Genomic DNA, 11,891 nt, shown 5'->3' with positions numbered 1-11,891 from the left:
GTATCGATGACATTTTATGCACTTGCCTAACGAAAAGACTTTGCTTTTCTCCAAAACCATTTTTACTGTGATTTTCTTGGTCCATTGCATAAGAATTCCACACCACTTTCTCTGGATATGCCTGGATGAAACCAGAAATATCCAGTTGTGTTTTTGCTAACTCAATCCGAAATATTGTGAAAGCCTCTGTGTTTGTGTTTTCTGGATATTATCGATGGACTTTATTGTGTTGAATGATTTTATCAGGGAACATTTAATTTTCTACCATTGAAACACTAATTGGTTCATCATGGGGACACCAGCTCTACACATTCGTATTTTCTAGGTAGAAAGCTAGAGGAACTGCGGCAAACAAGCGTGATATTTCTGTTTGTATCGATGACATTTTATGCACTTGCCTAACGAGAAGACTTTGGTTTTCTGCTAAACCAGTTGTACTGTGATTTTCCCAGTACATTGCATATGAATTCCACAGAAATTTCTCCTGGAAAGCACCGGATGAAACCAGAAATATCCGGTTGTGTTTTGGCTAACTCAATCCCAGATATTGCTACAGCCTCTGTGTTTGTGTTTTCCAGATATTATCAACGGAATTTATTGTTCTGAATATTTTTTATCAGGGAACGTTTAATTTTGAGCTTAGATACACTAATTGGTTCCACATGGAGACACCAGCTCTACACATTCCTATATTCTAGGGAGAAAGCTAGAGGAACTGCGGCAAACTAACATGATATGTCTGTTTGTATCGATGACATTTTATGCACTTGCCTAACGAAAAGACTTTGCTTTTCTCCAAAACCATTTTTACTGTGATTTTCTTGGTCCATTGCATAAGAATTCCACACCACTTTCTCTGGATATGCCTGGATGAAACCAGAAATATCCAGTTGTGTTTTGGCTAACTCAATCCGAAATATTGTGAAAGCCTCTGTGTTTGTGATTTCTGGATATTATCGATGGACTTTATTGTGTTGAATGATTTTATCAGGGAACATCTAATTTTGTACCATTGAATCACTAATTGGTTCATCATGGGGACACCAGCTCTACACATTCGTATTTTCTAGGGAGAAAGCTAGAGGAACTGCGGCAAACAAACGTGATATTTCTGTTTGTATCGATGACATTTTATGCACTTGCCTAACGAGAAGACTTTGCTTTTCTGCTAAACCAGTTGTACTGTGATTTTCCCGGTCCATTGCGTACGAATTCCACACCAGTTTGTCCGGATATGACTGGATCTAACTGGAAATACCCGGTTGTGTTTTGGCTAACTCAATGCCAGATATTGCTAAAGCCTGTGTTTGTGTATTCCTGATATTATCAACGGACTTTATTCTTTTGAATGTTTTTTATTGGGGAACTTTATATTTTGAGCTTAGATACACTAATTGGTTCCACATGGAGACACCAGCTCTACATATTTGTATTTTCTAGGGAGAAAGCTAGAGGAACTGTGACAAATAAGCTTGATATTTCTGTTTGTATCAATGACATTTTATGCACTTGCCTAACGAAAAGACTGCTTTTCTCCAAAACAATTTTACCTGTGATATTCTCGGTCCATTGCATACAAATTCCACACCACTTTGTCCAGATATGACTGGATGAAACCAGAAATATCCGGTTGTGTTTTGGCTAACTCTATCCCAGATATTGCTGCAGCCTCTGTGTTTCTGTTTTCTGGATATTATCAAAGCATTTTATTGTTTTGAATGTTTTTATCAGGGAACATTTAATTTTGTACCGTAGAAACACTAATTGTTTGCACATGGAGACACCAGCTCTACACATTCGTATTTTCTGGGGAGAAAGCTAGAGAGACTGCGGCAAACAAACATGATATTTCTGTTTGTATCGATGACATTTTATGCACTTTCCTAACGAAAAGACTTTGCTTTTCTCCAAAACCATTTTTACTGTGATTTAATCGGTCCTTTGCATACAAGTTCCACAACACTTTATCCGGATATGCCTGGATGAAACCAGAAATATCCGGTTGTGTTTTGGTTAACTCAATCCCAGATATTGCTACAGCCTCTGTGTTTTTGTTTTCCTGATATTATCCACAGACTTTATTGTTTTGAATGTTTTTTATCAGGGAACATTTAATTTTGTGCTGGGAATCACTAATTGTTTCCACATGGAGACACCAGCTAAACACTTTTGTATTTTCTAGGGAGAAAGCTAGAGGACCTGCGGCAAACAAACGTGATATTTCTGTTTGTATAGATGACATTTTATGCACTTGCCTAACGAGAAGACTTTGCTTTTCTGCTAAACCAGTTGTACTGTGATTTTCCCGGTCCATTACATACGAATTCCACAGAAATTTCTCTGGGAAAGGACCGGATGAAACCAGAAATATCCGGTTGTGTTTTGGCTAACTCAATCCCAGATATTGCTACAGCCTCTGTGTTTGTGTTTTCCGGATATTATCACCGGAATTTATTGTTCTGAATGTTTTTTACAGGGAACGTTTAATTTTGAGCTTAGATACACTAATTGGTTCCACATGGAGACACCAGCTCTACACATTCCTATATTCTAGGGAGAAAGCTAGAGGAACTGCGGCAAACTAACATGATATGTCTGTTTGTATCGATGACATTTTATGCACTTGCCTAACGAAAAGACTTTGCTTTTCTCCAAAACCATTTTTACTGTGATTTTCTTGGTCCATTGCATAAGAATTCCACACCACTTTCTCTGGATATGCCTGGATGAAACCAGAAATATCCAGTTGTGTTTTGGCTAACTCAATCCGAAATATTGTGAAAGCCTCTGTGTTTGTGATTTCTGGATATTATCGATGGACTTTATTGTGTTGAATGATTTTATCAGGGAACATCTAATTTTGTACCATTGAAACACTAATTGGTTCATCATGGGGACACCAGCTCTACACGTTCGTATTTTCTAGGTAGAAAGCTAGAGGAACTGCGGCAAACAAATGTGATATTTCTGTTTGTATCGATGACATTTTATGCACTTGCCTAACGAGAAGACTTTGCTTTTCTGCTAAACCAGTTGTACTGTGATTTTCCCGGTCCATTGCATATGAATTCCACACCAGTTTGTCCGGATATGACTGGATCTAACTGGAAATATCCTGTTGTGTTTTGGCTAACTCAATCCCAGATATTGCTAAAGCCTGTGTTTGTGTATTCCTGATATTATCAACGGACTTTATTCTTTTGAATGTTTTTTATTGGGGAACTTTATATTTTGAGCTTAGATACACTAATTGGATCCACATGGAGACACCAGCTCTACATATTTGTATTTTCTAGGGAGAAAGCTAGAGGAACTGTGACAAATAAGCTTGATATTTCTGTTTGTATCAATGACATTTTATGCACTTGCCTAACGAAAAGACTTTGCTTTTCTCCAAAACCATTTTAACTGTGATTTTCTCGGTCCATTGCATACAAATTCCACACCACTTTGTCCAGATATGACTGGATGAAACCAGAAATATCCGGTTGTGTTTTGGCTAACTCTATCCCAGATATTGCTGCAGCCTCTGTGTTTCTGTTTTCTGGATATTATCAAAGCATTTTATTGTTTTGAATGTTTTTATCAGGGAACATTTAATTTTGTACCGTAGAAACACTAATTGTTTGCACATGGAGACACCAGCTCTACACATTCGTATTTTCTGGGGAGAAAGCTAGAGAGACTGCGGCAAACAAACATGATATTTCTGTTTGTATCGATGACATTTTATGCACTTTCCTAACGAAAAGACTTTGCTTTTCTCCAAAACCATTTTTACTGTGATTTAATCGGTCCTTTGCATACAAGTTCCACAACACTTTATCCGGATATGCCTGGATGAAACCAGAAATATCCGGTTGTGTTTTGGTTAACTCAATCCCAGATATTGCTACAGCCTCTGTGTTTTTGTTTTCCTGATATTATCCACAGACTTTATTGTTTTGAATGTTTTTTTTTATCAGGGAACATTTAATTTTGTGCTGGGAATCACTAATTGTTTCCACATGGAGACACCAGCTAAACACTTTCGTATTTTCTAGGGAGAAAGCTAGAGGAATTGCGGCAAACAACGTGATATTTCTGTTTGTATAGATGACATTTTATGCACTTGACAAATGAGAAGACTTTGCTTTTCTGCTAAACCAGTTGTACTGTGATTTTCCCAGTCCATTGCATATGAATTCCACAGAAATTTCTCCTGGAAAGGACCGGATGAAACCAGAAATATCCGGTTGTGTTTTGGCTAACTTAATCCTAGATATTGCTACAGCCTCTGTGTTTGTGTTTTCCGGATATTATCAATGGAATTTATTATTCTGAATATTTTTTATCAGGGAACGTTTAATTTTGAGCTTAGATACACTAATTGGTTCCACATGGAGACACCAGCTCTACACATTCCTATATTCTAGGGAGAAAGCTAGAGGAACTGCGGCAAACTAACATGATATTTCTGTTTGTATCGATGACATTTTATGCACTTGCCTAACGAAAAGACTTTGCTTTTCTCCAAAACCATTTTTACTGTGATTTTCTTGGTCCATTGCATAAGAATTCCACACCACTTTCTCTGGATATGCCTGGATGAAACCAGAAATATCCAGTTGTGTTTTGGCTAACTCAATCCGAAATATTGTGAAAGCCTCTGTGTTTGTGATTTCTGGATATTATCGATGGACTTTATTGTGTTGAATGATTTTATCAGGGAACATTTAATTTTCTACCATTGAAACACTAATTGGTTCATCATGGGGACACCAGCTCTACACATTCGTATTTTCTAGGTAGAAAGCTAGAGGAACTGCGGCAAACAAGCGTGATATTTCTGTTTGTATCGATGACATTTTATGCACTTGCCTAACGAGAAGACTTTGGTTTTCTGCTAAACCAGTTGTACTGTGATTTTCCCAGTACATTGCATATGAATTCCACAGAAATTTCTCCTGGAAAGCACCGGATGAAACCAGAAATATCCGGTTGTGTTTTGGCTAACTCAATCCCAGATATTGCTACAGCCTCTGTGTTTGTGTTTTCCAGATATTATCAACGGAATTTATTGTTCTGAATATTTTTTATCAGGGAACGTTTAATTTTGAGCTTAGATACACTAATTGGTTCCACATGGAGACACCAGCTCTACACATTCCTATATTCTAGGGAGAAAGCTAGAGGAACTGCGGCAAACTAACATGATATGTCTGTTTGTATCGATGACATTTTATGCACTTGCCTAACGAAAAGACTTTGCTTTTCTCCAAAACCATTTTTACTGTGATTTTCTTGGTCCATTGCATAAGAATTCCACACCACTTTCTCTGGATATGCCTGGATGAAACCAGAAATATCCAGTTGTGTTTTTGCTAACTCAATCCGAAATATTGTGAAAGCCTCTGTGTTTGTGTTTTCTGGATATTATCGATGGACTTTATTGTGTTGAATGATTTTATCAGGGAACATTTAATTTTCTACCATTGAAACACTAATTGGTTCATCATGGGGACACCAGCTCTACACATTCGTATTTTCTGGGTAGAAAGCTAGAGGAACTGCGGCAAACAAACGTGATATTTCTGTTTGTATCGATGACATTTTATGTTCTTGCCTAATGAGAAGACTTTGCTTTTCTGCTAAACCAGTTGTACTGTGATTTTCCCGGTCCATTGCATACGAATTCCACAGAAATTTCTCCGGGCAAGGACCTGATGAAACCAGAAATATCTGGTTGTGTTTTGGCTAACTCAATCCTGAAACAATTAGGCAGGTTAGTTTTGAAATGGAGTCGCTTGAGCTAACTGCATATTGTTCTGCTTCTGTATTAATTGGCTGGGCTTGCAACAATTTTTGCAAGAAATGAAAATGCTTTCATAAGATGGCTGAACTTTAGCTGAACTTGCAGTATGTAACCGTTTTTGTAACCGTTTTTAGGAACTATAAAAGCCAAAGTTAACAGAAAATGTACCCAACTTATATCCTGTTACAACACTACAAGTTATTACACACTACATTGACCCCTGCCCTTGCTTGCTCAAGCTAGAAATGAAAACCACAAGGCACGTACAGCATGTAACTTCTTCACTTTTACCCTGGAAACCCCCTTTTACCTTGTAATCCTTTAGGTTACCAAATGAAATTGTAACACTGTGGAAATATGCTAATGTTGTGGTTTTAAGCCTTAAATACTCTGTGAAATTGATGATCGAGGCCGCTCTCTCTGCACTGCACTAGAGGGTGCTGTTGTGTTGTTGAGACGGCCCATTTGCAAATGCAATAAACTTCCTCTTGCTCTTGCAGCGATTGGAGTGGAGTCTGTGTTTCTGGGGGTCCGGATAGTGGGACACCTGCTTAAGGGGTCTTACATTTCTTGGGGGCTCGTCCGGGATTCAGACCCCCCCAGATTCACCCTCCATCTCCCAATCCGAGGTAAGTCTCTTCTGTTTCGTGTATTTTTGTGTGTTTCACTGTCCATTTCCCCGGGGCGCCTGGCGTACCGGTGTTTATGTTTACAGGTGATAAGAGCCAGTAGTAGGTAAGGACAGACGTGTCCGGACCCCTGGCTCAAGCCCTGGAGGACGCTCCAGCGGTGTTCTGGGAGAGGGCTGGTTAGGCAGCCGCTCCCATCGGAAGTTTTGGTTTCAGTTTTGTTTCGTTCCATTGTCGCGCGCAGTATGATTGTGTGTTTTGTAATTATGTTCTGTGTTATGATTATGATTTACTTTTTCTTTCCCAATATGAGACAGGGATTAACCACGCCTTTAAGCCTTATTTTAGATCATTGGAAAGAGGTCCAAGAACGGGCCCAAATCTTGTCCCTGAAGGTGCGAAACCAGGTGCAAAATCCCCCAAATTGGGTAAAACCTTTTCTTTTCTCCAACAGGGTGGTGGCGGAGCTCGATCCCGCTGCTCCCGTCACCGCCCTAAAAATGAAGCCCAGCCCTGAGTTGCCAACGGCCACCCCGGCGGCGGAGTCGGGCCCCAAACCCACTCTGCCCCTATCTGTGACACCTCTAGACCCACTTTTGCAGGCCCTCCTGACTACGGAAGAAAGACAACGAGTTCTCACGGAAGCTCGAAAGAGCGTTCCGGGGGACAATGGTCAACCCACCCAACTGCCAAACGAAATTGATGCAGCTTTCCCGTTAACCAGACCAGATTGGGATTTTAATACGGCAGCCGGTAGGGAACGACTCCGTCTCTATCGCCAGATTCTCCTGACAGGTCTCAAAAGGGCAGGGAGACGCCCTACTGATTTGGCTAGGGTAATCCAGGGTAAGGAAGAGACCCCGGCAGGGTTTCTGGAAAGGTTAGCTAAAATCCTGGTCACCGCAGTGAGCAAATTAAACAGACAAGATAGGTCAGGTTACGGTAGAGGTCAGACAGGGAAATACCCGGGAGATAATAATAGGCCACGGAAAAGACCACGGATAGAACGAGACCAGTGTGTGTACTGCAAGGAGAGAGGACACTGGGCCAGAGACTGTCCAAATAAAAATGTCACCAGAGAAAAGAAGGAGGACGGGGTGGGGGCCAGTGAGGCCCTACTGAAACAGCTGGAACAGGAGCTGTCCCTGCTGCCCCTAACGGAGCCTACCATCACCGCCAACTTTAGCCTCTTTGCTCCCTTTGGCAGTGGCTGCCCGATCAGCGGGCAGAGCCAGCTGAGGGGGGCCTTTGGAAGTGGGGCGCTGCCCACTGGCCCCGACTACTACTCCCAGCTGCTTACCAAGAATAACCTGAGTAACCCTGAACGTATTCGGTTTGAAACAACGACCTCCCTCGATCCCGCCACGCTGCTACTGAAACCAGGAGACCAAAACGCAGGTCAGTCATAACTGCCAACAGGTGCTGGCCGAAGTCCATGGGGCCCGAGAGGACCTGACAGATCGGCCCCTACCAGATGCTGAGTACACCTGGTATAATGAAGACAGCAGCTTCCTCCATCAAGAAGCCTTCCCGACCAAGGAAGGAACCGCACTAATATTTCCCCGATTTGGACTACCAAAAGGTACTGGGGTCAGACAACGGACCCGCTATCATCTCCCGGGTGAGTCAGTTGGTGGCCAGGGTGCTGGGGATTTAGTCAGGTAAAACGTATGAGCAGAACAATTAAGGAGACCTTAGCTAAATTAATAGTGGAGACTGGCACTAGGGACTGGGTCAAGTTGCTGCCGATGGCTTTGTTGAAGGCCCATAATATTACTGTTGCTAGACTTTAATTGTCCAAGGACTAACTCTGGAAAGGAGCTAAAGTTAACTATCTGTTTTAATTGACTGAGTGTTTTGCAGTAGTCCTGATTGATCTGGCTTTGTCAGTCTTCTGGTGAGGTAAGAAGAGCCAACCAGGCTCTATGGAAAACATCAAGTATAAAAGTGTGTACTTGGTAAAGAGTGTTCTTAGTAAGAAGGGCTAAAAAGAAAAGAGCTTTTTAAATAAGGAAAGGACATGGTTTGTAAGAATGACTTTATCCTGATGGCTAGTTTACTCTAGACTGGAATGGAAATGGTAAAATATTTAAAGTAAGTTGGAGAGGGTATGTAAAAGTTACAAAAAAATTATAAAAAATAAAAAATGATGGGAGGCCGGCACAGTGTTCCTAAGGCTACTGTCACATACCATAAGACAGATAGCAAGAGAGAATACCCAGATCTCCCTCGATGCCCATATGCCAGCTGTGAAGAAGTTACGGAAGACGGAACTCCATCCATAATCCCAAAATTTTGGGTATTCCTCTTGAGGGAAAAGGTTAGGCAGGAAGCCAGTTGTGAGCTTGTGTGTGTGTGACAGGCCTAAAGAGAAGGCATTTATATGCATCCGCATCTCAAACACCCTGCTCCCCTCCTTTGTTTCAAAACAACAATTAGGGAGACCTTAACTAAGTTGATAATGGAGACTGGCACTAGAGACTGGGTTGAATTGCTGCCAATGGCTTTGTTTAGGGCTCGCAAAACACCTTCTGTATGTGGACTAACATCTTATGAAATATTGTATGGAGGCCCTCCACCCGCGGCAGATTTGTTGGGACCCAGTATTGACTCTTTTGCAACATCCCCTACTTTGCAGACTCGTTTCCGTGCCTTGCAGCTGATTCACAAGCACATGGGGAAGCAGCTGGCTGCCGCATATTAGTCCAAAGGCCCCGTGCTCCCACACTCGTTCCAGGCTGGGGACACCGTCTATGTTCGCAGGCACCAGACCAAGAATCTTGAGCCGCGCTGGAAAGGACCTTACACAGTACTACTGACCACACCGACGGCGGTAAAGGTGGACGGAATCGCCGCCTGGATTCACGTGTCGCACGTCAAGAAAGCAGCAACTGAACAGAGTCAAGGGACAGGCAGCCCTGCCGACAAGCCGACACCGGAATGGAGACTACAACGCACTCAAAACCCCCTCAAGATAAGACTATTTTGCTCTTAGTATTCTTTTTCAGCATGGTTGTAGTAAACTCAAGTCCTCATATCCCTTATCATATTACTTGGCAGCTTATTAATTTAAGAACCGGAGCAATTGTCAATAGCACCTCTGGTTTTAATGTTCTTAGTGATTATTTTCCTGAATTGTATTTTGACCTTTGTCAACTTTTTGATGCTGACGATGTATGTGTTGGGAAGGGAGGAACCTATGTCTGTCCCGGGGGAAAGAATGGAAAATCCCTTCCTGGTTGCGGGGGCCCCGAAGTAGGATACTGTGAAAAATGGGGATGTGAAACCACTGGAAGTGCACACTGGAAACCCTCCTCTTCATGGGACCTGATTACTATCGGGGCGGCTCCAGGTATAATATTTAGTAACTGTGGGGGTAGGGACTGTAGTACTTGTATAAATGGGACGTTGGGTAGGTGTCACCTCCAGATCCTTCGCTTCACAGATAAGGGAAAACAGGACAAATGGGTCGGGCCTAAGTCATGGGACATATACTTGTATAGACCGGCCAGAGACCCCTTTGCCCTATTCGCCTTGAACCAGATGGTTGCTGTCGCAACCGTATCGGTTGGACCAAATAAAATATTAACAGATCAGAGGAGCCCAACCTCCCCACACTTTGCAAAGGGGAAATCTCTTGGGCAGGTACTTGTCAGAAATCGGCCCAGTCAGACGCCTGCCAGCAGTCAGTCCAGTCTGGCTTCCCCGACAACCGTTTTCCCGAATAAGCACGTAGTAGCAACGCCTCCTCCGCCCGGCCCTGAAAATTCCTCCTTACCCGGAACGGGGCATAGGCTCCTCAACCTAATACATGGGGCCTTCCAAGCATTGAATGGCTCTGACCCCGATAGGACCCGGGATTGCTGGCTGTGCCTAGCCTCACCTCCCCCTTATTATGAGGGAGTAGCTGTCATTGGAAATTGGACCAACCATACTATTGCCCCTCCCCAGTGCACCAATTTGCCATCCCACCGCCTAACTCTTCCAGAAGTGTCAGGGCAGGGACTCTGTGTAGGCTCCATTCCCCCTCAATATCAGGGCCTCTGTAATAAAACTATGACCCTCAAACCAGGCACCTATTATTTAACAGGACCAAATGGAACATTTTGGGCATGCAATACAGGCCTAACCCCCTGCTTGGCAGGACAAGCTCATAATCAAACTCATGAATGGTGCGTCATGGTTGAAGTATGGCCTCGGGTCACATTACATGACCCTGAGGAAGTCTACCGACAATATGAGGGAAATCTTCGGCTCCCTAGGGAACCCCTAACAATAACCCTAGCCCTCATATTGGGAGAACTCATAGTCAGGGGCATTGGGGCAGGCATAGGTACCAGAGCCGCTGCCCTGTCTAAGACAAATCAGTTTCACCTGTTACAACAAGCTATGCATTCAGATTTACAAGCTTTAGAAGAATCTGTCAGTGCCTTGGAAAAGTCCTTAACTTCACTCTCCGAGGTAGTATTACAAAATAGAAGGGGGCTGGACCTGGTATTTTTAAAGGAAGGAGGACTCTGTGCAGCCCTAAAGGAAGAGTGTTGTTTCTATGCGGATCACACTGGAGTGGTCAGAGACAGCATGGCAAAATTAAGGGAGAGACTAAAACAACGACAGAGCCATTTTGAGGCAGGACAGTCCTGGTTTCAGAGCTGGTTTAACTCATCCCCTTGGTTAACAACCTTAATCTCCACCATCACAGGGCCCTTGATAATATTACTTTTAATCTTAACCTTTGGACCCTGCATAATAAATAGGCTTCTTCAGTTTATTAACAGTAGACTGTCTATCACCCATGCCCTGGTCCTGACCCAGCAGTACCAAAGTTTAAAAAGAGAAGACATAGAACAAACATTTTAGGATGCAGCTATTCCTTAAATTTTAAGATTAAAATTTGCCAAGAAAAAGAGGAGGGAGTGAAAGAATTAGGCAGGTTAGGTTTGAAATAGAGTCGCTTGAGCTAACTGCATATTGTTCTGCTTCTGTATTAATTGGCTGGGCTTGCAACAATTTTTGCAAGAAATGAAAATGCTTTCATAAGATGGCTGAACTTTAGCTGAACTTGCAGTATGTAACCGTTTTTGTAACCGTTTTTAGGAACTATAAAAGCCAAAGTTAACAGAAAATGTACCCAACTTATATCCTGTTACAACACTACAAGTTATTACACACTACATTGACCCCTGCCCTTGCTTGCTCAAGCTAGAAATGAAAACCACAAGGCACGTACAGCATGTAACTTCTTCACTTTTACCCTGGAAACCCCCTTTTACCTTGTAATCCTTTAGGTTACCAAATGAAATTGTAACACTGTGGAAATATGCTAATGTTGTGGTTTTAAGCCTTAAATACTCTGTGAAATTGATGATCGAGGCCGTTCTCTCTGCACTGCACTAGAAGGTGCTGTTGTGTTGTTGAGACGGCCCATTTGCAAATGCAATAAACTTCCTCTTGCTCTTGCAGCGATT

The 11,891-nt window shown here is 42.5% G+C and overlaps 1 protein-coding gene across 1 annotated transcript; it reads left to right on the top strand.

The window, feature by feature from the left end:
• The first annotated feature begins 9,432 nt into the window (after window positions 1-9,432).
• On the top strand, window positions 9,433-11,283 carry LOC133754689 (MLV-related proviral Env polyprotein-like). Its single transcript, XM_062185120.1, has one exon. It carries the CDS (start codon window positions 9,433-9,435, stop codon window positions 11,281-11,283), a length of 1,851 nt encoding a protein of 616 aa, XP_062041104.1.
• The last annotated feature ends 608 nt before the right edge of the window (window positions 11,284-11,891 follow it).

The sequence above is a fragment of the Lepus europaeus genome, unplaced genomic scaffold, assembly GCF_033115175.1.
Source record: "Lepus europaeus isolate LE1 unplaced genomic scaffold, mLepTim1.pri SCAFFOLD_28, whole genome shotgun sequence".
NCBI lineage: Eukaryota > Metazoa > Chordata > Mammalia > Lagomorpha > Leporidae > Lepus > Lepus europaeus.
This window is presented reverse-complemented; position numbering and strand designations above follow the sequence as displayed.

What these genes read in the sequence shown, in the direction of transcription:
- LOC133754689 (XM_062185120.1), top strand. Translation starts at nt 9,433, where the DNA reads ATGGTTGTAGTAAACTCAAGTCCTCATATCCCTTATCATATTACTTGG.